The sequence below is a fragment of the Zootoca vivipara genome, chromosome 13 (genome assembly GCF_965207765.1).
Source record: "Zootoca vivipara chromosome 13, rZooViv2.hap1.1, whole genome shotgun sequence".
Taxonomy (NCBI): Eukaryota; Metazoa; Chordata; class Lepidosauria; order Squamata; family Lacertidae; genus Zootoca; species Zootoca vivipara.
In genome coordinates this window covers 9,513,539-9,541,475 of record NC_142596.1, presented here as the reverse complement: position 1 = coordinate 9,541,475, position 27,937 = coordinate 9,513,539, and the positions used below count along the sequence as shown (strand labels likewise).

General features: G+C 47.9%; 1 protein-coding gene across 1 annotated transcript; it reads right to left on the bottom strand.

The window, feature by feature from the left end:
• Nucleotides 1-381: 381 nt before the first annotated feature.
• On the bottom strand, nt 382-27,937 carry LOXL1 (lysyl oxidase like 1). Its single transcript, XM_035131600.3, has 7 exons — nt 24,996-27,937; nt 10,591-10,699; nt 7,590-7,727; nt 6,344-6,500; nt 4,655-4,750; nt 3,938-4,053; nt 382-598 (listed from the first exon to the last, which is right to left on the bottom strand). Exons 1-7 carry the CDS (start codon nt 26,200-26,202, stop codon nt 592-594), a joined length of 1,830 nt encoding a protein of 609 aa, XP_034987491.1. The 5' UTR covers nt 26,203-27,937; the 3' UTR covers nt 382-591.

Sequence of the window (27,937 nt, the reverse complement as noted above, 5' to 3'; positions counted from 1 at the left end):
ACACTGCTAAGTTGAATCGAGTGTTGGAGTGCTTCTTCTCTGCTTGAAAGAAAGAGAACAAAGCTGCAGGAGAAGCTAAAGGGCCTATTGATTCACAGGGGCCACGCTGCCCAGGTCCAACATTATTGCTACTTATGGTGGCTGCTTGTAGTTTTGCTTGCTTACCATGACAGGATTGTTAAGTTTTGTTGTTTATTGGACCTATTTATATTATTTTGTAATTTTCATATAGCATTCCCCCCCCTGTTTATCTTATTGCTTTGTTCCCTGCTCTGTGATAAAAGATATTCAATGAAGAGCGGACTATTGTGTCCCATTCACACACATCCCATGCCCCCACTCCGAATGACTGATGACCTTTGCGCAAAACAGACACAGAGATTAAAGACAAAAGTATTTATAAAAGTATTTAAAGTGACAACTCTTTAAATCGTGTTCTCAAAACGAAGCAGTCAAACGGTTGTCCTCTCACGCAGATGCTGGTGGCGGTCAAGCCGTTTCCTCTCGGTCTGCTACCAGCTTGAGAGATGTTTGGATTTTGCAGGGTCTGGGGACAGGGGAAGAGTGAGGCATCTACCATCCTGGTTGGAATCAAGACCTGTAAAAGGAACAGTGAAGGAGAAAGGTCTAAGGCAGGCATCCCCAAACTGCGGCCCTCCAGATGTTTTGCCCTACAACTCCCATCATCCCTAGCTAACCGGACCAGTGGTCAGGGATGATGGGAATTGTAGTCCAAAACATCTGGAGGGCCGAAGTTTGGGGATGCCTGGTCTAAGGCTACAGACAGCAACTGCGCATCAGTTTTGTACTGGTAACTTCCTTGATGTTTGTGGATGCTCATTGGCAGACATCAGAGTCAAACCCCCACAGTAGGTTGCCAGGAAAAGATAATTATAATGATGATGATAATAATTTATTTATACCCCACCTATCTGGCTTACCAATGCTTTTTATTCAATATTCACAGAGAGAGGCTTAGAAATGCAGCCTCTTGGAGTAATGACGTTGCTCCGAGTGAGTCTCCACCCTCCCCATTATGCGTCTTCACTACGGGTGCTGAGATGTTCCCTCTGCCTCTGAGCTCTCTGCTCTCCTGTTTTAAATGCCTGCCGGGTTCTGGGAGAGGGGGGTTCTGGAATGTTTTCTAAAGACACTGTGTCCGTCAGCTGTCTGTACCCCCCCCAGTGCTGCTTCCTCCTCTCCCATTATTTCCCAGCTTTTCCCCTCATCTGCCTCTGAGCTGTGACCTCCCTCAAACCCCTGTTGTAATCTGGAACTGTCTTCTTCTCTGGAAGGGTCAGGCTGGGGAGGTGGTCTCTGTCATTCCTCCTCTGCCCAGTCCTAGCACTCATGCACTTTAAAACTATATTCCTATGGTACAGAGATTAAGTGGGGTCTTGCATGAGTGGAATGGTGAGGTTTTTTTTTAATGTTGTGCAACAGAGGAATCCAACAGAGGAATCCAGTTGTGCTAGCTGCTATTGTGCTATTGTGCCACAAAGCTACTAGCAACCTGCATGCGCATCCCCTTGCGCATTAATGTTCCACTGGAGCAAAGCATTTGGTCAGTGGGACGAAGTAGACCTCTGAGTGACTTTAACTTAGCACTACATTGCTTACAACCCACTGGCTCTCAGGGGAGTTGATATAGTTAGCAGCAGTTCAGCAGAGGGTGCATGGCTGAATACAGTGTCGCGCAGATGCATGCCTGCCAAGTTGCTGTCAGAGAAATAAGGGACCGGGCCAGAAATAGCAGACCGGAAGTAGCGCTGCCGCCATTTTGGAACTGGGCGGAGCATGCTCAGAAGTGACTTTTGATGCTGCTTTGCCCAGTTCCAAAATGGCCGCCGCGCCAGAAGTCGCACTGCAGCCATTTTGGAACTGGGCAGAGCAGCATCAAAAGTCGCTTCTGAGCATGGTCCGCCCAGTTCCAAAATGGCCGCCGCGCCAGAATAAACTGGGGAAAAACAAAAAAATCCGTTTTTTTCAGCTAGGAACAGCTGGAAAAACGGGGATTTCCCAGGGAAAACGGGAGACTTGGCAGCTATGAAGATGCTCCCATCTGTGCATGCCTTCATCACACCTCTCGATTACAGTCTAAGGCATGGCGTGCCACCCCTCCCAATGCCACGCTGGATTTAAATTCTTAAAGCAGCTTAGCATCAACAAGAGAAGTCAGTGTTCCAAATGAGCCTAAGAAAGGTCCAGTTTTGAATGCTCAGCCAGTTTGAGATAGTCTGCAGCAGGGTTTCGTGTGGATCCACTCCCGTTCATCTTCCTTCCTTAGGGAACCAGAATTGGCACCCCTGCAAATCCAGGATTGTGGCTGCTCAGGGAACTCTGCTCTGAGCACCACTGTATCCCCATCTCCAATCCCATTCCACCACGGGCGTCTGCTTGCTTTTCCATTCAAAACCCAAGTTGGAGCAAAACACTAGAAATGCATTTTTTAATGAGAATTCAAAGCTAGGAATGCATTTTTATGAGTTTTTTTTTAAAGAGCAGCAACACAACTACATAATTTTAGGAGAAAACACTCCCTTCCTCTTCCTTTCCCCTCTCAGTTCCTTTGTCAAAATCAACAAGCATTGCAGTGTAGTTCTGGGAAGGCTCCTGTTTATACTGGCGGTCCTGCAAATGTGGTTAGGAGCATGAAAAGGCTTTAGAAGCATAAAAGAGCTGACTCTGGTCAGCCTCAGGAACCAAAACATGCAGAAAGGCTGGGCTGGGCTGAGGAGGCTAAAGAAAAGATGGGAACTGCAGCTAGTGGTCATGAGTGAAATGATCGGAGGTGGGGACTTTGATTGCCACTAGCTCCTCTTGTTCTGAGCATCTGCAGGGACACAGTGAATTGGGCCCTATTTGAGCTATACATTCTAAACAGTATTGTGCCACTTTATGCAGCCATGGCTTCCTCCAGAGAATCCTGGGGACCGTAGTTTCTCAAGGGTGCTGAGAGACCTCCCCGCTATTCCTCTCACAGGACTAAAATTCTCAGATTGATTTAACTGTCAGTTCCTCTTCCCAGGGAACTCTGTGAGAGCTGTTCTGACAGTGGAAGAGACCTGCTTTTGGAGGTGCTTAAGAAGAGCCTGGGTGGCCGTCTGCCAGGGTTGCTGCCATTCAGGGATGAGGATGCAGTGGACCAGTGGCGTAGTGTGGGTGGGGCCACAGGGGCGGTTGCCCTGTGCGCAAAATTCTTAGGGGTGCAAAATGTCAAGTCAAGTCAAGTAGTAAAAACAAATTAAAAATAGTGTGTCCTCCCCTTCACACAGAAAATCTCCCAATGTTTGCGCAAGTAGACTAAGAAGCAGATTTGGGCAGCGTCTGATTGCTACGGCGCCTTTTGCATGGGCTTTAGAAAGATGCCTGCTCCTGACCAATCCCGCCCTGCTCTCCGCCCTGCTCGATGCTCATGGGGTGCTGTGGTTGTCACTCAGGGTAGCCTGCCAAACTTCTGTCCCTTCATTGCAGCCTATTGGCTGGCAGTGCCGAGGATACTTGCCTTGCCCCAGGCACTGACAACCCATGCTACACCACTGCTGTGGACCTCCAGATATTGGACTTTTGCACTGAAGCAAAAGAGGGGATACAAGATCCCCTCTAGTCTCTAAAACAGTGGCTCCCAATTATCTAAGTACTGTGCCCTCCTGTTTTTCCAAAGCCAAGCCATGGACTCTCTACTTTTGAAAATGTTGATATCTCTATAGTAGCTTTTGTTACGTGAATGGTGCCACAGACCCCCTGTGTGGGTTACATGGACCCCTAGTTGGGAACCGCTGCTCTAAAATTCCAGGATTGTTCAGTCAGTTGACACTGGACTCTTAATCTCAGGGTTGTGGGTTCAAGTCATGGGCAAAAGATTCCTGCATCGCAGGGGATTGGACTAGATGACCCTCGTGGTCCCTTCCAGCTGTATGATTCTCAGAACTCTTACTGGGAGATTTTGCAGTTTGTAGTGGCGACATAGCGGCCGGTGTAGTGAACATTGCATCTCACCACATTGTTGGTGAAGTCTGACTCCATCACAATATATTTGGGGTTCACCTGAACCTGCGGCAACAAAACAGAAAGAACAAGTCAGACTCCAGGATGAAGAACTGGGTACATAGTATAGCCATCATTAGTTTGAATAGTCAAATCCCTTTGAAATGTTATTTTATTTGGCATCGTCTGTAACCAGGAAGAACTTTTGATTTTCTTTTTTCTGCCTCTGCCTCTTACATCGCTGTGTTTCATACCCCATTTATAATGTTATAATTGTATCCATTTTATTCGCTCCTGGTTTTTTTTTCTTTTGGCTTTATTATCAAAAGCTCCTCATGCCTATCTTATATTATTTTGTTGTTTGTTTTCTTTTCTCTGTGTGTATTGCCTGTTTTCGTTGCTCAATAAAATTCTAAAAAAAGAAACTTTAAAATGTTCAAATTTCCTCCCAGTCTGTGAAATTTTCCCTCCTTAAGAATGGAAACTGATCTTTGGCAAATTTGGAGATAAGTGTTTTGGTTATGAAACATCAAAAATGCCAGCCAAAAGGCAGAATCCATTCCACAAATATTACTGGCACAGCAGAACACAGAAATTGCTTTTCATTTTATGACCAGCTCAGTTTAGTCCTGACAGATTTAGAAAACCAATGAAGAGGACGACTTACCTTTAGGATATAATTCCCAGGCTGAACATCTGTGATATCAATCCACTGGCAGTCGATGTCAGCATTGTAAGTGTCATAACAACCAGGGCTCAGACCCTAACACAGAAAACACAACTTTAATTTGGCGCCAAATATAAAGCCAGAGTGGTACATGCTCTGGTTGGACTACTGCCATGCGCTCTACATGGGGCTACCTTTGAAGGTGACTTGGAAATTGCAACTAATCTAGAATGCGGCAGCTAGACTGGTGACTGGGAGCGGCCACCGTGGCCACATAACACTGGTTCTGAAAGACCTTCATTGGCTCCCAGTTCATTTCTGAGCACAATTCAAAGTGTTGGTGTTGACCCTTAAAACCCTAGATGGCCTCGGCCCAGTATAGCTGAAGGAACGTCTCCACCCCCACCATTCAGCCCGGACACTGAAATCCAGCTCTGAGGGCCTTCTGGCGGTTCCCTCACTGTGAGAAGTGAAGCTACAGGGAACCAGGCAGAGGGCCTTCTTGGTAGTGGTGCCCGCCCTGTGGACATAGCTGTCAACCCTCCTGTTTTTCGCGGGAAACCCCCTTATTTAATCCGTTTCCCACTGCTATCCCAGATTGTAGATATCCTGTAAATTTCCCGGGTTTCAAAGCAGCTCCTCTCCCTCCACTCAGCGCCCCCCCCCCCACGACCGAGCAGTCAGCCGCCGCTCGGTAAAATGCCTTACTTGCTTGGCGGCTGGCTGCTCGCTCACTTGCCTATTGCTGCTGGAAATTGCCTCTGCGCATGCCCGGGCGTGCGCAGAACCAATTTCTGGTGCCGCTCTGCCCATGTCTGGGGCCCCGGAAATCGCTTCTGTGCATGTCCAGACATGCACAGAAGTGATTTCCTGTGTCCAGACATGCGGACATGGGCAGCCTGGCACCGGAAGTCGCTTCTGTGCATGTCTGGATATGCGCAGAACCGATTTCCGGTGCCGCACCGCTGGGTGAACGCCCTCCCATCAGATATCAAGGAAATAAACAACTATCTGACATTCAGAAATCATCTGAAGGCAGCCCTGATTAGGGAAGTTTTTAATGTTTGATATTTTATCACATTATTATTATTATTATTATTATTATTATTATTATTATTATTATTATTATTAAGCCCAAACAGGGATGGGGTTCACTTAGGACCTCACCAGGTTGATCCCTGCTGAAAGCAAGGCTGGCATCCATCCATCAATCAACTGATTGGCAATGATTGCCAGTCCTGTTTCCTTTGCCGGTGGGGTTTAACTTTGAACTGCGCAGGCAAAGGAAGTGTTTTGCTCGATGTGTCTTTTGCCTGTGTGGTTTGAAAAACCAGTTTGCAACGGGAAATGCTCTACCAGATGCCATGGTAATGTCAGGCAACTGACACTTGGATGGCATCACTCTATCATTCCGGTGGCCTGTGGTGGATGGGAATATTAGGAATCAGGCTCCTGGCAGGATCTTGTTCCCCATCCCTGGTCTTCCCTTAACTGGAAGTGGCTGGCCAGGTTTTTATTCAAGATTTTCCCCTCAGACCTACCTGAGAAACTGCCAGGATTTGAACCTGGGGCTTTCCAACATGTCTGCTTTAGTCTTAAGAACGAGGCCTTGGCTACTTGCATGCCCGTGACCAACAGCTGGCAGAGGACCTGTCCCGAGGCAGAAGACCTCCCTCTCCCAGTCCTCACCTGGGTGTGCGATGTGCAGGCATAGCGCTTTAAGTTCCCGAAGTCACAGGTGGTGTCTTCCAGGCAAAAGCTTGCTTTGTGGCCTTCTGCCACTTTCTTGCCTGTAGCCGCATCTAGCAGGTCATAGTGGCTGAATTCATCCATGCTGTGGTAATGCCTGAGGACAGTAAGAACTATTTGACAGTGGAACAGTCTCCCTTGGGAGGTTGTGGACTCTCCTTCCTTGGAGGTTTTTAAGCAGAGGTTGGATGGCCAACTGTCATGGATGCTTTAGCCGAGATTCCTGCATTGGAGGGGCTGGACTAGATGACCCTTGGGTTCCTGCCAACTCTATGATTCTATGATTCAATAGAAGAATTTCAAACATGTGGAGCAGCAAGACAAACAGGATGAGGACACGAGGACTCTGAGATGATTGTACTCTGTAAAGTAGGACACACGCCCCTCTGAGGACTGCCTTCTAAAATTTCCCACTCCAGGGCATTGTGGGGAATTTAAAAATGCTGCCTGCAGCTTTTCCCACCAGCCAGATGAGCCTGTGAGTCAACCAATGTTGTCCATCTGAAGGTATTTTGTCAAGCCGCTCCTCAAAAAAATCTGCAGATGACTTGGACTCAGAATATGCTTATTGAGTCAAAAAATGCAAATATTATGTTAATAATAATATATTAGTAAAATTAGCAAGGAAGGGACCTTGGCCCACTGGCGGAGGAACAGGGGTGCGGGAGGAGTGCACCGCCCCCGGCGGGACGATCCCAGTGGGGTGCCATTGTGGCTGCCCCCCCGTTCTGGGTGCCACGCCCCCGCAGGCAGAGCCACGCCCCCAGGACATGCTCCACGCCCCCGCAGGCAGTGCCACGCACCCGGGATGCATGCCAGCCACACCCCCTCCTGCTCTCCCCCCCCCCAGCTTGAAGCTCCGCCACTGCCTTGGTCTCAGGGTGGTGGCCTTGGAGTGTTGGACTAGGATCTGGAAGTCTGGGGTTCAAATTCCCACTGGGCTCACTCTGGTGACACTGGGCCGTCCTCAAAGGGTTGTTGTGAAGTGGTGTGGGGTGAGGAAAGAGATTCATGCATGCTACCTTGAGCTTCTTGGAGGACCGGTGAGATAAAAGTGTAATGAATAAATGAAAAACTGTTATTAAACCCCTTGGAACTATGGGATTATACAGGGAACCCTGTTTATCTCCCAGTCCTCTCCCAGCCCCATTCAGCGAGCCCCATGAATATAGCACCCCCTACTTACTGGTGGCAGCTGTGCCACTCCCAGGTGTGGCGGGCCCGGTTGGGCAGGAAATCTGCTGTACCCTGGTTCTTCACTCTTTGCGGGAAACGCAAGAGAACTCGGACATCGTAGTCTGTTGCTTCAGGGGTGTAGGCGGTGCTGGAAGGACATGAAAGCAGGTGGCAGGACAAGGTAAGAGGATTTCTGGGAAAGGATTAGTCCTGAGTGCAAATGCAGAAGGACTGCCAGCTTTCAAAGTGCACCCAGCGCTTTTAAGCTGCAGTTTGAGCAGGGGATTGTGTTTACTTCCATGCCATAAAATAGCATCCCCTGCTTTGGGGTCCTCATTGGATTTTTTAAAAAATGCTTTTGTACTTCTGCAAAAATCAGGATTCCCCCCCCCCCAATTATTGTTCTTCAGTGGGCCCCATTGCTGTTGGCACTCGCCACATGAGTTTGCTGTTAGAAGGACTGATGTATGTAAAGGTAAAGGTAAAGGTACCCCTGACCGTTAAACCCAGTTGCAGATGACTCTGGGGTTGCGGCACTCATCTCGCTCTATAGGCCAAAGGAACAGGCGTTTATCTGCAGACAGCTTCCGGGTCATGTGGCCACCATGATTAAGCCACTTCTGGCCAACCAGAGCAGCGCACGGAAACGCCGTTTACCTTCCCGCCAGAGGAATACCTATTTATATATATCTATTTATAAATACCTATTTATCTACTTGCACTTTGACATGCTTTCAAACTGCTAGGTGGGCAGGAGCTGGGACTGAACAATGGGAGCTCACCCCATTGCAGGGATTCGAACCGCCGACCTTCTGATCGGCAAGCCCTGGGCTCTGTGGTTTAGACCACAGCGCCACCCGCGTCCCTCTGATGTATGTACTTCACACCTATTAGCATGGCTTGCTTAGCATTGCACAACCTAGACTGTGATCCCAGGCATATTTACTTGGGAGTGAGTCGCTTTGGCCTCAGTGATGCTTACTCCCATGTAAGCACTTGGAACCTCCTAAGATTAGAGTTAAAATAATTTGAAATTAGTGTTAATATTGATATCATTTCCTTTTGCATTATAACCTGTATATTGAATGAAGAGAGAGGTTGATTCTCCCACTGTTAAGAACTGGGAAGATCTGTGGTTTTGGTATTGTTTCTTCCATATCATTAAGAGGTGAAAGCAGAAGAAGATGAAGAGGAAGAGGAAGAGGAAGAGGAAGAGGAAGAAGAAGATGAAGATGAAGATGATGATGATGATGAAGAAGAAGAAGATTCTGTAGTGCAGATTAGGAGATATATTTTGTTGTCTTCTTTTTTAAAAAATGCATATTTATCTACATTAAGTTTTTAATTGTTATATCTAGTTGTATGATTTTAAATGTGTGTTTAATTTTATTGCTCTATGACCATAAGGAATAATTGATTCATATAATATTACCTTTTTGGAAAGGAAAGGGTGATAGAGAGGGAATTGAGGAAATGAGAAAAAACAACAACATGAAGATGTTTTGAAATTTCTCTGTAATGCTGGAGACATGCTGTTGAATAAATTGAACACCCTGATCCCAGGCTGGCTTAGGAACAAAGACAGCTGTTTTATACTAAGTCAGACCCTTGGTCTACCTAGCTCAGTATTTTATACATAGATGGGCAGTGGGTCTCCCGGGTTTCAAGCTGGGTTACCTTCAAGACCTACCTGGAGATACCAGGGGTTGTACCAGGGGTTCTTCTGCAAGCAAGGCAGATGTTCTACCACTGAGCTTGGCCCCTTCGCCAAGGTCATTCAAGCTCAGTGCCAGCTTCTGCAGCTGTGGAGCAAACTCCCCATACTTATGCACACAGCACAGACCTTATTGGCAGGCTGTGCCTGTGCATGAATGCGTCTTCCATCAAAATGCTCTTCTCTTTCTTTTCAGTGATCCTCTGGACAGTTAGTTGCCTTGGACTGGCCATCGAAAACACTCAGAGAAGCATTAAAGACTAGTTGCTGGTTTGCTAATCTGTGGTCCGGAAGCCATGATATTGCCGTCGTGAAACATTGCTTCATCAATATAGTATTTCCCCAAACATCTGACAGATGAAACAAGGGCAGGTGTCGAGAGAAGAGATCCATTGTTTCCTAGCGAGTTGGTTGCTATCTGTAATATACTCTGTTTAATGAGGAGTTGAGTAAGAAATAGTCTGATGAAAGAAGCAGGTACAACACATCTTCTCTCCTTAAGCTACTTTCTCCTTTTGCCTCCTGCCTAAACTAGATAGGGAAAATGTCCTTAAAGGTATCGTCACATTTATCCTAACACTACCTTAGAGCCTAGAGGCAGGTAGGTTTTAAGACATGACCGCATTTAGGGTTTATCCACACTTACGGTTTGCCCCACACTTTCCAGGGACAGCTCTGTGCGTTCCTAGTCCATGTCTGCCCCCCCCCCCACTGCTTTCCCCAGGAAAACCCACTCTTTACCCCTGAATCGGAGCAAACAGCAATTTGGCTTTTCTGTGGATTGCTGTTTTCTCCGGTCTAGCTGTAAAGAGTGGGTTTTTGCAGGGAAAGTGGTGGGGCAAAATACAGAAAAGAAGAAGAAAAAAAGAAGTGGTCCAACATAGATCTGGAAAGCACAGACCTGTGCCCAGAAACGCAGAGCAAAGTTAAGGGTGGATGTAAGGAACTGACATTTCCAAGTAGGGATGGGAGAGAGCCCTGCCTGAAATCATGGAGAGCCACTGCCAGATAGCCTAGGCTATATTGAGCCAGAGGGACATCTGACTCAGTATGAGATGGTTTCCTTTGTTCCTACATTAGTGGTGAAAAAGTGGGCCCATTCAGGAAGGCCCCCCCAAATAAGCTCAAACAGGCATCATGAGGATGTTTCCTGTGGCAACCTAAAATGGCAGATCTGATTATGAACAATGAGACAGATGAACCACACAGCAGAAAGTTGTTTCCGGGGTGGGGTGTGGGGTGGGAGTGCGGAATAAAGACAACCATGACAGGACTGTTCCGAACGAAGGGACATTACCTTGCAAGACATTTCTCTTCAGCAGCGCAACGCAGGGAGTAGAGATGAGCCCTTTGGACGTAGGTGGAAGCTTGGACATAGTTTGGGTCAGGAACAAGGTCAGGGAGGCCTGTCGAGAGAGGCAGGAGTTAGTTAGCTGTGATGATATAGGTTCAAGAGCAACCAGCCAAAGGTGGACTTGGGGGTGGGGGGACCCATAGAGATTTTCAAAGCAGAAGACAGCTTTCATTTTTAGCTAAAGAGCCTGCCTGTCTAAGCCTGACCCTGTTAGTTTATTTTGTGTGTGTTGGCAAATAAAAAACGTACCTTGTCCAAGACCACTTGGCTGTTCTTCTGGAGTTGATTAAATCAAGTGTTTTCATTTCGCTAGGCTGGCCCCATCTAGAGCATCAGTGGTGATTTTGCCCCCTGTAAGCTCAGGGTGGCCACGGGTCCTACTGTCACCGTTCTCTCTAAGGTTAGAGGATTGTTAGATGACAGGCCCCTTTTTGAAGGAGTCCTCTGTCCCAAGGGCTCTCTCTGCCCATGTGTGGCTTGAAGAGAAGGAACCACAAGAAGGGCAAGTGGGGACCTCAAATACTTTATCACCTGCATAGTGGGTTGAGCAAACCACCTATTCCACCTGGGCAAAGCCTTCTCCCTGGTATGGTGAGATCTACTATATTTCTGTTTAAACGTCCACAAAAACACATGGAAAGTGTTGACCCGTGTTTGGTGTAATGTGTGAACAAGCCTCAAGCGAACAGGCAATGACATCAAGTTAAGAGCAGCAGCCCAGCCAGCAGGATCCAGGGGTTGGCAGGACCCCTTGCAAGATCGTGGACATTGGAAGTGTCAGTGATGCCTCCCACTGATGCCAACCTCAAAATATGGGAATTTGGGCAGGTAGGGGTAGGAAGACTACTACCGTATTCACTGACTGGAGTAATAAAAGCTTGTGAGAGATTTCCCCTCTCTGCCTTGAATATTGTTATTACCCCTGAAAATCCCCCCACCCAATGTCTCAGTACTGCAAAGGGGGCCACCACATTGAGGGTGCCATTTTGGCCCAGCCCTATATTCATAGGAGATTTACTGATACGAGTGCTTCCAGACCATGGCTATTTTCAATCACATGAATTCAGGCCATGCAACTGAAGCTGATTGGATGCTCTTGGAGGAAAAAACCCTTTCTCTCTCCCACTCCCCCAAAAGCATTGGGCTTTTTGCTGTAAGGAAAGTGATGGGGAAAATCCGCTGGAATGTCTGGGATAACACTTGCTTTGACATGTCATCTGACTGCCCCGCAAACAAATTGAAGTGAATGTTTGTTAAATAGGCAACATCATTTAACCTTAGACTGAATGCTCGATGAGCATATTAATTAATTGCCTGGAAATATTGCCTGGAATTATTAATTAATTGCCTGGAAATGCCTTCAGAGGCACACAATGGAGGGTCCTGTGGTTTTTGCCATGAGCGTGAAGACATCCCAGTGGTAACTCTCGGCTATGTTCATACCAGTGGTTTGCGAGGTTTTGCTTTGCAGTGTTTCAAGTCGCATTCTGATGCCCGTTCCCCATTCCCTGAAGCTGTCATCTGAGCATGCACAACGGCTACCTGAAATGTGCACACCTCAACTTAACGGCAGCTCCTGCTTTCAAATCAGATGGAAGCTGCTTCATAGGAAAGTGCATCAAACGGGAGTATTTCTCAAAAACCTATGGGATACCTATGGATTGGGGCTAATTCCACTTGCCCCTAGCAGTGGGAGCATACTGGAGTCAGGGTAAGGAGCGCAATGGGCACACGGCCTTAAACTCTGGTCGTAATGATCTTGTCTCCAACACCTACCTCTTTAGATGACCATGTGTGGGCCGAGCCAGCTCTATTGTGGCTGTCCCCCACCCCATATCCTCTCTTGATGCACTCTTGCTGTGTAAAATGTGAAACCCGCTAATGGGCCATGGGGATTCTGCTTGAAAATGAATGCTGACTGTTCAAGGGGAAAGCCTGCTCACCTCTGATCCAGATTTTAATGGGCGCACCATTGGCCCCTGATTTCATTTTTTTACTGAGAGTGAAGAAGAACAATGCTTTCTTGTTTCATGGGCTGTTCTCCCCGGAGGAATCACATCACCACATTGGCTCTCGTTTCCTGCCTCTCTGCTTAGTCATTCCTGTTGATGTAATCCCCAAGGGATTCTCACGTTAAGGGAAGACTGGGGGGGGGGAAGGGAGGTGTTGTGGAGGGGAAGGGAAACGGCTTCTTTAACTGAGCTATTCCCTTCTTAAAAAGTGAAACGTGAGACTCCCCCTCCCCCAATTCCTTGAGCTGATTGTCAGTGTTTAGGAGAAGGAATCTTTATGACTCAGTGATTTAATACATGCATTAAGAGGATGGGGGGTGGGGAGAGATTTGTCATCACACACACACACACACACACACACACACACACACACACACACACTCTCTCTCTCTCCCCTTATTCGCAATAACTCAGGGATGAGGAAGCTATGGCTCTCCAGATGTTGCTGGACTCCAGCTTGCATCAATCCCAGTCAGCACAGCCCATGGTCAAGGCTGATGAGTCCAGCAACAACTTGGGCGATGCAAAGGTTGCCCTTCCCTGGATTGGTGCCCCACCCTGCAGATCTTCACATGCAGCAGTGGGCTGCACATGATGGGGTACAGTGCCCATATCTACCTGCAGAACAAATGGATGGCGTCGGACTACAAGCAACATATATTTATAAGGGAGTGGATGTGCAAGGGCATTCCTATTTCTCCTAGAGAGCCACTGCCAGTCAGTGTAGACAAAAGGTAAGCAAAAGGATAAAGGACCCCTGGACAGTTCAGTCCAGTCAAAGGCGACTATGGGGTTGCAGTGCTCATCTCGCTTTCAGGCCGAGACAGACAGCTTTCCGGTTCATGTGGCCAGCATGACTAAACCGCTTCTGCCAACTGCCCCTGCTCAGTCCTTGTTAGGCTGCTTTTGCAGGTTCCCCCCAAAGCAGTACTCCTGAAAACCTTTGGGATCCCCCAGCCGATGGGCATGGTTGGTGCTGTTTTCACTGTTTGGCACATCATTTTAACTGAGTACCCTCTGGGCTTTTAAATTAGTGGAAGAAAGGCTATGTCATTGTACCATTCAGTAGGTGGAATACAGCCTATAGCAGGGTGAAATAGCAAGCCAGGGCATGTTTTTGGATCCTTCGTTCAAGACCAGGGTTGTTACATAAGCACATTTTCACCTGTAGCACGTTGGGGGTCCTGGTTGATCGCTACCAAGCTGTCATAGCAAAAACAGGAACTGATGGCTCCAGTACCAATCCAGGAAGAATGCAAGGCATCCAGATGTCACGCATGCTGCAAAGGAATCCAGCTTTCTCCTGCCTTCTGTTTCCAACCAGTTATTACAGGAATGGGAAACCAGAGCTCTGGACCACTGGTTATGCCTTGGTCCCTGAATGGTTTCTCAAAAGTTCTGAATCATCCTGCTCAGCACTGAGACATGGGTGGCGCTGTGGTCTAAACCACCGAGCCTCTTGGGCTTGCTGATCAGAAGGTCAGCAGTTCGAATCCCCATGACGGGGTGAACTCCGGTTACTCTGCCAATCTAGCAGTTTGAAAGTACACCATTGCAAGTAGAAGTGGCGGGAAGGTAAACGGCATTTCCGTGCACTCTGGTTTCCGTCACGGTGTTCCGTTGAGCCACATAGGAACACAGGAAGTTGCCTTACACATAGACCATTGGTCCATCGTATTGTCTGAACTGCTCTCTGGGCTTTCAGGAAAGTCTCTCTCCCAGCCCTGCCTGTCAGGAATGGAACCTGGGACCTTCTGCAAGCAAAGCAGATGCTCTGCCATTGAATCACGGTGCTTCCTCTAATGTCGACTGTTGATTTTGGGGGGAAACTGGGAGCGGGTAGGAATGGACTAGAGTCGGTGGATCTGGAAGAAGGAAGACCAGTGATGTGGGTTTTCGGGGTGGGAGGGAAGGATGTGTAGATATTTTCCTGGAAATTAGGCTAATTTAAACTAATTAGGCTAACTTGCACAGGGTGATTTGCATTGGAATAAATCTTACTATGCTACATGGACCAGTTGTCAGACTCTGGCCTGTGCCCACACCATATGTTCAAAGCACATGACTTCCCCCTCCCCAAAGCCCTGGGGATTGCTGTTTGCTAAGGGCGCTGGGAACTGTAGCTTTGTGAGGGATAAACTGCGGTCCCTGGGATTCGTTAGCAGAATGCATGGGCTTTAAATTTATGGTGTGTGTGCATCTTTATAAGGCAGTTTCCGATACTCCTTGCCTTCCGAGACAGGGGAGGCTTTTGGTGGGAAGAGGGCCCTAAAAGCAAGTTTCTCTGGTCTCACTTAATGAGGCTTGGGCACTGTTGGGTTTCCTATGCAGCCTGGGAAACATCTGGGCATGTTAAGCCCAGCTCCTTCCTAAGTGGAATGGACAGCTCTTCTGTGTTAGCAGTGCTTTGCAAATATTGTTTATAGGAGAAGAAGTTCGGTAATTGGAACTGCCCGGGGAATTTCTGATAAGCCAGAAACGAATTACTCAGATGGAAAAGCATCCAAGAGACGCAGATTCTCCCTCTCCCTCCTGCGAAAACTGTCAAGGAAGCTTTCAGGGCACCCTGGGTCAGGACCTTGGTGTTACCTCTCAGCAGAAATCCAAGGAATTGCCATCCACTTTAAGCGAGCGCATGGGGAACAGGGAAGGAATGTAGAGACCTGGTTATCTTGCCAGTATCCCAGGGTCTGAGATTCAGACCAACTTGCAAATGGGAAAAGGGGGGGGGGCAAAAATTACCCCAACGCCCACGCGGTGAATCAAAATCCCGGTGGGAATCCAAGACAAATATGCGAAGCCAAGCTGTTGCTAAGTGATCCTCGTACATATACGGAAATAAAATGAAAATAAATCTAATCAGAGACATGTGGAGGCTGCAGAGGAGAAGGAAGCCAGCTTCAAGCAGAATGCCTCTGTTGGTCATTGGGTCAGACTTGAATTTAGAAGACAAGTGTTTTCTTTTAAAATGGCAGATTACCATTGCAGGGCCTGGTCTAGGTTTTAGCTCACTTTCGATCTGATCCACTGTCCTTGTGGGCTTTGTGGTGTTGCTCTTTTTGTTTTCCGAGGAAGCTGTTCCTGCAGGCTTACAGAAGTAGGATCAGCTTTGCAAGAGCTAACCTGCTACGTCAATCCAGAGCTCCTTGCGAGAGCACAGCTCCTCAGTGGCCAGTTAATGGACACAAGGAAGAGAAAAACTTTAAAGAAAAATGCAATCACAGTAGAAGGACAAAAAAGCAGCAACAGCAACTTTGATCGGTAGATTAGCTCTGAGATCTGAATTGCCATAATGGTGCTGGTTTTTATATGGTGTTAGGAATTTGTTTGAAGTATGCATGGACTGATTAGAGCCCTGCACAGGTGACAGTTCTGGGGATAATTAATTCTTGGAGGGATAGATAAGCATCAAGCCCATTCTGGCCTCTGCCCAGAATACCTGCAGGAGCATCTCCACCCCCATCACTCAGCCCGGACACTGAGGTCCTCCTCTGAAGGTCTTCTGACTGTTGCTCCACTGTGCGAAATGAAGTTACAGAGAACCAGACAGAGGGCCTTCTCGGTAGTGGCACCCGCCCTGTGGGACGCCCTCCCTTCAGATGTCAAGGAAATAAACAACTATCTGATTTTTAGAAGACATCTGAAGGCAGCCCTGTATTGTGAAGTTTTTAATGTTTTACTATGTTTTATATGTGCTGTAAGTTGCCCAGAGTTGCTGGGGAAACCCAGCCAGATGGATGGAGAATAACAACAACAACAACAACAACAACAACAACAACAACAACAACAACAACAATTTCCACATGTTGATAAGCTCATCTACCTATAGAGTGGTACCTCGGGTTACAAACGCTTCAGGTTACAAATGCTTCAGGTTACAAACTCCGCTAACCCAGAAATAGTACCTCAGGTGAAGAACTTTGCTTCAGGATGAGAACAGAAATCATGCTCTGGCGGTGCGGCGGCAGCAGGAGGCCCCATTAGCCAAAGTGGTGCTTCAGGTTAAGAACAGTTTCAGGTTAAGAACGGACCTCTGGAACGAATTAAGTTCTTAACCAGAGGTACCACTGTATACAGTCTACATCCACACGTTTTGGACATGTGTAGACATTCTCCATGCAATCTCTGCTCTGAACAGCTTCCTTCCTCAGTTGCCATCTACAATTTTTCATGCAGTAGAGGCTGGTCCATTAGGAAAAAATGGGACACTGCTCCACCAACTCCAGTTTGCTTTCAGCCAGGGCCTACCTGCCTGCCTTCTTACTTACAGCCTGTCCAGGGGTTGTCCTGCCTGCTAACTTCCTCCTCTTTGGTCTCAGTGTTGGCCTCCGAGATCTCAGTAGGAAGGAGGATATGGACCAAATTAGAATTAGCTGTCTCTGCTTGTCATTGGCTCTGGTGCCACCAACTGGTGGGCTCCCTGTCTTCTGCTCTACCAGTCTCAATGGGTACAATTCAACACTTTTACACTTTTATGAAGTGATTTTAAGCAGGCTACTGATAGGTTAGCACTAGGGTTGCCAGACTCAATAGAGGACAGGACTTCTGTGCCTTTAATTGCCCTGCTCTATTTTTTGAGTCTGGAAACCTTAAAGAGAAACCAGCAGACCCTTTGCTTAGAAATTAAACAAAGGGTCTGCTAGTTTCTCTTTAAGGTTTCCAGACTCAAAAGAGAGCAGGGCAATTAAAGGCACAGAAGTCCTGTCCACTATTGAGTCTGCCAACCCACTGTCCATATTGTGCTTTTAATTGTGCTGGCCAGATTGTTGGTTCCCCCCCCCCCCGTGTTACCCAATTTGATGTTTAGACATTTGAAGATTTTAATTTGGTTTGCTGCTGCATGCTATGTTTGGTATTTTGTGAGGAGATTGTTCTTAAAAAATGCTTTCAATTTTTTAATATTAAAAAATCCTATTAAACAAATAAAATGATGCTTCTCATGGCAAAACACTGAATTAATGTTTTTGACTCTCAGGCTATTGAATGTTACCAACATGCAAGAGAATGTGAAAGAAACATCAAATGTATGTCCTGGCTGGTTTGAGGTTCTTGTGCTTTCAAGTTTGATTGAAGGACCATTGCAAATGAAAGGAGCAGCATGTGGATACTGTTGTTATATAGCTTAGCCACTAGGTGGCCCTAGACCTAGTTGTTTCTGGGTGGAGTGAAGAGTTTCCTGCTGCAGTTCCGTCCCTGTCGGGGAGAAACAATTGTGTCCTGGTCTTGCTTCCTGTTTGCTCTCTCCCGTATAAGCCTTTCAAGATGTGCAGATTTCCCCTATTGCTTCGTAAGGTTGTATTTAATAATCTTTTCTTTTCATAGCCTCAAAAGTTCCATTGTTTGTTTGTTTGCTTTCTCCATGGTTCCTAAACTCTTTGGCAAGATGTCCAGGCTTGTTTTGATATGACCTGGCACATGATGAACAGGGGGTGGGAAAACTTTATTCCCTCCCCACCCCTGTCCAGCACTGCTCATGCTCCCCCCCCGCACGCTCTCTGTCTTCTATTGAAGACTACATGCTGGCAGTGAGAGGTGCCAGAGTAAAAAAATGGGCAGGGTTTGCAATGTTGCAGGATTGTAAAGCCCTCTCCCTCCTGTTTGCCTTATTGTCTCTGCGGAGTGCTTAAAATTCAGGCTGCCAGAAACTAGGCTGAGGGCTGTAGGGTCCACACCCCTACTGGAAGCAGAGGAGGCTGGCCTACCACTGCACACAGGGCCCTGCCCCATCAATCTCAGCCTGCCTTTGATGTACATCTGTCAGCGACTGGGCAGAGGAGGAATGATGGAGACTGCCTTCCCAGCCTGATCCCTCCAGGGAGGAGGAAGAGGAAGACAGTTTAGATTTACAGCAGGGGTTTGAGGGAGGTCACAGCTCAGAGGCAGATGAGGGGGAAAGATGGGAAATAATGGGAGAGGAGGATGGGACATAAGGGGAGTGGCAGCTGATGGATGCCTTTAGAAAGCTTTCCAGACCCCCACCCCTCTCTCAGAACCCGGCAGGCATTTAAAGTAGGAGAGCAGAGAGCTCAAAGACAGAGGGCATGTAGCAGCACCTGTAGAAGTGATGAATGAGGAAGTGGGAGAGACAGCGGGTGGAGATTCACTCAGTATGTCATTGGCTCTGGTGCCATTTATAGTTGGGCTTCCTGTCTTCTGCCTCACCAGTTCCAGCAGGCACCACTCACCAAGGGCCATGAACAGTTAGGAAAAAAGAAAGAAAAAAGGGATAGGCAGAGACGTTTGTACCTATAGGTTCAGAACAGGAGGAATGGTTCAGGACCACAATCCTCAAGGACTGCCTCTCCCCATAGGAACCAACCCAGACCCTGAGATGATCATGTGAGGCCTTTCTTCATGTGCCTCCTCCACGAGTGGTCTGGAGGGTTGCGTTACGAGAACGGGCCTTTTCCACGGTGGCTCCCTGCTTGTGGAATGCCCTCCCCAGGGAGGCTCACCTGGCACCTTGGTTACATATCTTTGGGGCCTTTTCAGTATTGGCTCCCTGATTGTAGAACACTCTTCTCAGGAAGACTTGCCTAGAGCGTACTTTAAACAAAGTTTTAAAAGAAAAACCCCAGGCTTAAAAAAGAAGAAGCACATTTCTATTAGCAAAGTAATCTCTGCTTCTTGCTGTCGTTTTAGGGCAGGGATGGAGAATCTGTAGCCCTCCAGATGTTCACAGAATCATAGAATCGTAGACAAAACAAAAATTCCTTCCAGTAGCACCCTAGAGACCAACTAAGTTTGTCATTGGTATGAGCATTAGATGAAACCCTGAGGATCATCATTTAATCCAGGAGTCAGCAACCTAAGGCCCATGGGCTGGAAGCAGCCTGCGGAGATCGTTTGACCGGCCCCCAAACTGAGTTGCCTGCTCGCGCGCTGCGCTAAACTGGCACGGCATGGGGACTTGCTTCCATGGCGCCAGAAATCATGTGAAAATCGCGGGTGCACGAACTCACGCATGCACGCAATCCAGCCCACGGAGGGATCTCCGTAGGACCGATCTGGCCCAGGCAAGATAAACCTTGCTGACCCCTGATCTAATCTAAAATACTGCAATGCAGGAATCTTTTGCCCAACATGGGACGTGAACCCTCAACCCAGAGATTAAGAGTCTCATGCTTTACCGACTGAGCACCACCTATCAGCCCCAGCCAGCACGGCCAATGGTCAGGGATGATGGGAATTGTGGTCCAGCAACTTTTGGAGGGCCACAGGCTGCACGTCTCTGCTGTATGTTGTGTTCTAGCTCTGCATTGATGTTTTAGGACTCTTTGCATTGCATTATTAGGGCTAAGAAAGTCCCATGAGTCCAGGGCATAAGAAAATCCTTCCTGAATCAGCCTGCAATGGAATGAACTCTGCTCGGCCCTGGTTTGACAAAGGCTGAGTTTCTGAGCAGTGATCTGTCAATGTTTTATATTTTTGGTCTGTTTAAAACAAATGGTTCCATGTCCAGAGAACCTTGGTGATGAGATGTCTGAGACGAGATGAGATGTTCAGTGGCACCTTGGTTTAAGAACAGCTTAGTTTATGAACAACTTGGATTAAGAACGCTGGGAACCCGGAAGTAGGTGTTTTGGTTTGTGAACTTTGCCTTGGAAGCAGAACATGTTCCGCTTCCTGTTGAGTGTGTTCCATTTGTAAATTGAGTCCCCCGCTGCTATGGGAAAGCACACCTGGGTTTAAGAACACTTTGGTTTAAGAACGGACTTCCGGAATGGATTAAGTTCATAAACCAAGGTACCACTGTACTCAGTTAATTGATAATAAATAAATAAAAATCCAGGGACATTCAGGAATGCGACTCATTAAAGACAGACCTGGCTTCACATCCTGTAATCTGAATTTTGCTGAACAGCTGAATTCTCCACAGGGCTTGATTGAAGAGAAATGTTTGCATCATCCCTAACTGGTGTGAGCTAATATAGGGAGGAGAGTGCAAAGGGCAGTACCAGTGGAACGAAGGGGAGTAAAGTAGGAGTTTGTTTTTATTTTAGAGAAGCTGACACATGTCAGAGAGAGCTGACAAGGATATTCACACTCATGGCTCCACTTAGCCTCTAGAGCTCTTGGAGCCAGGCCCAAATCAGATGAGGTCAAGCTAATGAAATTAGCCTTTTGTTCACTCTTGCTTGCACAAAACGTGGAGTGCACTCCAAGGAGGAGGAGGTCTAATCTCAGGAACATGCTCGGAGCTTGGCATCCTCATGGACCACTGGGATTTCCCACCAGTCTGAGAGACAGTTTGTGACTCCGGTGCTAGGGGTTATCTAATCAGGAGGCACCAGGCCTTGGGAGAGAAAAAGAGAGCCAAAGGCTGGCCCTGCCATTACTCAAGCATAGTTCTGGCATGGTCTTGTTGCACTGTGAAAGGAATTCTCTCGGGTTCAGACGTAACAAGCCTGTTCTGGTAAACCTGGGGCCTTCCAAGGTACTTGTTCAAGTTTGCTAGCTATAGTTGTCAGTGTCCAAAGTCCAGCTCTGTTCTCAAGCATCGGTGGCGGATAATGGTGCAATCATCTACATGTCTACTGAGATGTAAGCCCCATTGAATCCCATGGGATTTGTTCCAGATAAGGGTGAATTTGACTGGGTACATAGGTAAATGCAGGGATGAGGAACCTGTGGGCCTCCAGATGTTCCCGGACTACAACTCCCATCATCCCTGACTATTAGTCAAACTGGCCAGGTCTGTTGGGAGTTTTGGTTCAACAGCAACTGGAAGGGCACAAGTTTTCCATCTTTGGGCAAATGCATTCATGCAAACTCTAAAGCTGCAAAATGGTCTTCTATGCACACTTCCCCGGGAATAAGTCCCATGGAAGATAGTGGGCCTCACTTCTGAATAAACTATATACACTTGTGCTGTAAGTCATCATGCAATGCCTGTCGATTTGCAAGCTGCAGCTACTGTGCTTCCAACCGATAATAATCACTGTAGGACAACCCTGGTTTCCTACTATATCTTTAACAAACCAAAGAAACATCACCCTCTTGGCTTTTAAAGAAGCAGAGGATGGAGTTACTGCAGAGGAAATGAATAGACCACATGCAAATATGGTGAAGGGCAGATCACTACCACAACCCACAGATCTTCAGACACAGCCTCAGGCTGTAGGCACATGTTCTTTGCACATTCCCCTGTAGAACAAGTAATTGGTGCTGGCTTTGCAGAGCTAAGAAAGTTCCGTAAGTTCAGGACATAAGAAAAAGCCCTGCTGGGCCCATCCAGACAAGCGTCCTGTTCTCACAGTGGCAAACCAAAAGCCATGGGGAAAGTCTGAAAGCAGGACCTGAGTGTAAAAGCACAATCTCCATTTTGACTCCTGGCAACCATCAGCGTAGCCAAAGCAGCTGCCCACCCCCATATCAAGTAAAGCCATAGAAATACTCAACTAACTGACCAATCACATTTGTTCTGCCCCCCCCCCAACAAAAGCCCTGCCCCCCCAAATCCTGGCTACGCCCATGCTGGCAACTGGCATTCAGGGACATATTGCCTCCAACATTAGGCTGATGGGGTCCAAAGAAAAGTAGAGCAAGATGTTTGGCACCAGCTGGGCTGCAGGAGTTGCCGGAAGGAGGTGTACAAGTTAACCAACCAACCAACCGTCTTAGGGACTCTACTCTGGATTTGTGTTGGGTTTGCTCCTTCATCTTTTCTTCTCCCAAAAGCTGGGATGAGCCACAAGGCAGCGGAGGTTTAGGATCAGCATTTCCCTTTTCCTAGATGGGCTACTTTCCCAGGTTGTTGGAGCCCCACCTTCCCCTCATTTTCCTCTACAGCTCGTGCAGAAACTGCCTTCTTTGTGGCCAGGAAAGGGAGAAGTAAGGGTGGGTTGTTATTATTGTTATTGTTATTATTATTATTATTATTATTATTATTATTATTATTATGTGCGTGATAGTGCTAAGGGTGTTAGCCTCCTTTGTTCTTCACAAGTGGGGTGGAGAAGCTTTTTAAACCCAAGGGTCACCTTCCCTTCTGGGCAACTTTTTTTTTTGGGGGGGGGTCACAAATCAGTGGTAGGTGGAGACTAGGAATGGAAGGAGCAGTCCATTTTGGCTCTCTCTCTGTTTCTCATTTTTCCAATCTGCACTTCTCTAGATTTCTGCAACAACTTCTGTAAATCCTCCTGAAAATTCTCCCGTCTTTTTGTGCAGATTTCCCCCAGTCCACACACTTTTTGCTTGCATTCTGAGGAATGTAATGCAAGCCATTTTACCTAACGCAATGTCTTTTGTGTGTGACTCTCACCGATATATATCAATTTTATGCACCCTGATGCATTTTTGTAAACGTTTGGCTTCAGAACCGCAGCCCAAAAATGTGGAGCACTGCTGCTTTTGAAAGAGGGCTGTGCTTCAGGTCTCAAAAGTGCAAATTTGATAAATTGGCTTTAAATGTGAACTGAATCTGATTTCTCCCCCATCTCTGGTGGGACAGAGGCAAAAGTGGACAGAGGAATTCAGGCAAATCTTACCTTTGTAGGGCGGTCCAGTTTCTTCACACTCACCTACCCCTCTCTACCCTCCATCTGTGCAAACAAGTAGCATGGTCGAAGTTTCAAGGAGATGCTCCAGCCAGGCAGAAAAGCTCAAGCAAAGTGCAAAGCAGGGCAAGTGATGGGTGTGGCTCAGGTGTGTGGCTCAGGTGTGTGGATGTGTGGCCTGGGGAGCATCCCAAGGGTCAAACAGAAGCTCAGGTGGCCTCATTTGGTCCCACAGGCCTGAGGTTCCCTAACCCTGCCCAGTTGCATGACAGGCATGCCTAGATTAACAACGGCAGCTTCTCTGCCCCCCTCCCTATATCCAGTACAGGGGAAAGCTATGCCTGTTGAATTTCTGGCACATTCCCCACAACATCAGACAGGCGTCTTCGCTATGCACCTTTCAGCACCTGCTAAAAACATTTTTTGTTCAGGCAAGCCTACCCAGACATGTGGAATGCCTATGCATGCTTTAATCTGCTTTTATTTTTTGCTGTTTTATTTATTTTTTAATGTTTTAAATAGTTGCTGATAATTTTATGTACTGATATATGCTATACTGATCAGGTTATTGTCTTATTCTCTTTGTAAACCACTTTGAGTTTATTTTTTTAAAAAAATAACCACCACGCATGTAGAAATTGTTATGAAAGAAATAAACAAACAGCAATCCTAGCAATAGCAAATTTGTTTTCTCAGTTTGGATGTTGGAAACTGAAAACTGCAGCTAATGCAAAACAGGAAATTGCAAGTCACACATCAGAAATGAAGAGAGTGGGGAAAGTGCGCCTGCACTTGTGGCTTGTTTCTGATCCTACGAACCAGGGGTAGCCAATATGCCCTCCAAATTTTGTAGACTAAAACCCCCATCATCTGTGACTGTTGACAACGATAGTTGAGGCTGATGGGAGTTGCCTAAACATCTGGAAAACACAATGTTTTCTTCCCCCTGGTCTTAACCATAATATTCGGGTTTCCCAAACTGACCCTGTGTTTTCCTTGTGTCTGCAGATGTTGTAGGTCAGACATCCCCAATCTCAGCCCCCAGATGTTCTGGGACTACAATTCCCATCATCCCTGACCACTGGTCCTGTTAGCTAGGGATGATGGGAGTTGTAGTCCCAAAACATCTAGAAGGCCAAGTTTGGGGGTGCCGGTTCTAGGTGGAACTCTCCCCTATGCAAACCCCATACAAATGATTAGGAATTAGCTATCAGTCGCTTTTGCCCAGGGATAGAGAACCTGCGGCATTCCAGGTGTTGTTGGACTCCAGTTTCCATTTACTCCAACCAGCAGGGCTGGTTGTCACAGGTGATGGAACTTGTAGTCCAACAATATCCGGAGGTCCATCAGTTTCCCATCCCTGTTTTTGCCCAATTTGGTGTCATCTAAAGAGATTTCCAGAAACAATGCCACTAGCCAATTAGGTTAACTTGGCAAGAGCCACCAGCAAATGAGTAAGATAATGGCAATGGCACAGCCTCCCTAGGGGAAGACGTGCAAGGCCCTGGACACCAACACAACTGTTTCACACTTTCAGGAAGCTATGGCACAAATATGCCCCAGTGTGAAGTAGAACCTCTTCTCCTAGACCCTATAGCTATATGCAGCTCAAGTAGCTATGCAGCTCATTGCTCAAGCAACTTCACTAGAAGATAAGGGATTTCCTAGCTGGTCTCCTTAGGAAGAGTAGGAGGGATTCAAGCTACGACAAGGTGCTGAAGGTTCTTTCTTGGACTGCCTCGTCCCTAGAGGTCTACAGAAAGGAATCATCCCACAACCCACTGCTTCCTCTCCTCCCCAGCACCCCTCCCACCAATCACTGGGGTCCATGACTCACCCCGTCCATTCTGATTGGGCCGGTAGACGCTGCCCACGCTGACCCGGGCCTGGTTAACACCTTGGCTGTCTGGAATCTGTTGGGGAGGCTCAGAGTTCCGGATGGGAAGGTAGGGCTCAGGCCTAGGCACCCCATGGGGGTCTAAGGGCCGGAAAGGTGGCTGAGGTTCCACGTTGCGGGGAGGGACGTAGGGTTCTGCAGGCACCTCCCCAAAGGGAGGGTACTGCCCTGCCCACGGCTCGTTTCCATACCTGGTTCCAGCACTCACGGGGGACCCGGAGTTGATGTGCAAATTGTCTGCCACAGGCACCCCTTGCCCCGCAGACTGCTGGTTCTGGGCATAAGGGTCCTGGACACTTTGGTCATAGCTAGTCCCAGTGTCATGGTAGAGGCTGTGCGAGTACCTTCTGTCTAAGCCGTCCGAGGGCTGTGGCTGTTGGGGCACAGGGACATAGGGTCTTTCCTGCACTGGGTAGTATCCTTGGGCTCTGTAGGGGTTCTGCTCCTCGGCATGCTCCTCGTATCTCACCCTGGGCTGGAAAGGGTAGACGACCCCAGCGCTGGCTGCGGCTGCGGCTACAGCACCCCCTCCGGTTCCCGTTGTGCGGTAGTAGGTGTAGCTCTCGTCATACGCACGGGGGGCCTGCGGGTCGTAGGCCTCATATTGGTTGGTGAACGGCGGCTGGGGTTGGGGGTAAGAGGCCTGCGGGTAGAGCTGTCCAAACGAGGAATGTGCAAAGGAGGAAGAAGAGGAAGCGGAGCCAACCTGACGCTGCCGAACGGTGGGCGACCACGGACGTGGAGAGTTGGAGTGACCTTCCCCGGTGGCCCCATCCCGCCAGTTGTCAGGGACCTGTCCAAAGCCAAACGGATGCCGTGTTTGGCCCCGGATGGTATCGGATCCTGCCCGGACTGGCAAGGTGGGAGCCTGCCGCCGGGTGTTCCCCGGGACCCTTCTGCTGCTTTGGCTGGTGGCAGCGTCAGCCAGCATGACCCTTGCGCTGCTGTCTGCCCTTGCGTGGCTGGCTGGGACATACTCGGAGCCTGAGTTCAGGAGGCTGTACACTCTGCCGTTGTTCTCCCACTGGATCATCTGCCTCCATCGACCGGCGTCTGCATTGCTGCCTTGTGGGTGTTGCCCCCGGACCAGCAGGACAGCCCCAAAGCCCATCAAAGCCCACAGGTCCCAGAAGCTGAGAGGTGCCATGGTGATGCCAAGATGAAAGGGATCAATGACCTTGATGGGTGTTTTTGACGGGAGGAAGTTGTGGAGGAGCAGCCTGGAGGGCCTGTGGCAGCAGCTTGCGCCTTTTCTCTTTCTCCGCTGCCTTCTCTTCTTCCTTAGGTGAATCGGTCTCAACTCTGTCCATTCCCTGTTTGTTTGAAGGTGCTCCGGGGGTCTCCCGCAAGCTTCATGTTGAGCTTGTTGGAGGAGAAAGAGAAAGGGAGAGAGGAAGATGAACGAGTCTCTTGAGAACTCAGGAGAGCCTGGAAAGTTTTGTTCCTTGCGTATTTCTTGCTCCTGGACGTCGTCTTCACATTGCTGCTTTGCCCATCGCAAGGGACGTCAGTTGATCCTGCTTACTCTTGGCTGGATGTCTTTGCTTCTGGTCTGAATGGATAAGCAACGGGCTCTGAAAAAATGCTGGGAAGTTTCAGGACTCTTTTGCGAGTGTCTGGTATGCAGGGTCCTAAAAACCGCCCACTTTTATTTTGTTAGCTTCTCAGTGTTTCCCCACCCCCCACTCTCAAAGCACCTCGACCAAATGGCTTCAATCGAGTGTTTCAGAGCAAACTCCGTCTTCAGGGATAACAGTGAAACACCCCCAAAGAACTAGACATAGCAACTTAAACATGTCCTTATGTTTTGCCAGTCCGTGATAGAAGGGCAAAATGAAGCCCTCAGGATTATACACAACATACGGTACCCAGAAAATACAGCTGAGCGTGGGTTTTCCAGCATGCAAGAAAACTTTGCTCTTTATTTGACTCTGTATTCAAGGGTTTTTTCTTGGGTGGAGGTGAAGGGAAAGGGTGGAGGCATTTCTATGTAGGGAAAATTTGTTGCTGTGTCAGACAGGCATGGGGAACCCGTGGCCATTCAGACATTATTGGACAGACTCCAGCTTCCACTGGCCTTTTTGCCCTGATGACCAATGGCACATGCAACCTGAAAGATGGAAATAAAGTGGATGGGGTTTCAGCAAGGGTTTAGGATTGCATCACAGGGAACAGGGTCCCATGCTGTTGGATGTGAAGGGGGCCCTCAAAACTGTGCATTATTTGTAGGCCGAGGTTAGTCTCCGCCTATGATTTTATCCCAGCTTTGAAAGCATCACATTCGTAGTGCTTTGACGCTTCTCAGGATGGAAACCACCCAGTTGTGCACGGAAGAAATATTGCAACCAGGTGTGTAGTTTTGGTCGTCGAATTGAATTTGACGATCGTACCTTGGGGATGGAGGAAACTATGGAAATCAGTCGTCGTGGAGGAATGAATCCGGCATCAATAAATATGCTGCTGTAGCCTGAGGGGAATTTGAGGGGCTGACCTAGCTGGCTTGTTTATAGAATATTCTTCTGGGAGGGTTGGCACTGGCCCAGATGTTCCTGAACATTATTACTAAGAGCCCAGATTCACAACTGACCTTCCCTTTCCTGACAGAGGCTGCTGAATCTTTAATGTCTGAGTAGGAAATGAATTGCACCGCCAGTTTCCTCCTTCTGTCAGGAAACCACCATCGCCACTCAAGGCACTGGCAAAGGCCGGAAAGGAGATTTTTTCAGCCCAAGGGCCACATTCCTTCATGGAGATACTTCCAGGAGCCACATGCTGGTGATCAGTGGGGCCAGAGGCAGAAGTGGGCAGAGTGATGGAGAGGACGCTTGTAGAATAGGCTACTTTCCAGCCAAATAAAAGTTTGGGTTTTCTATAGCCTTGGT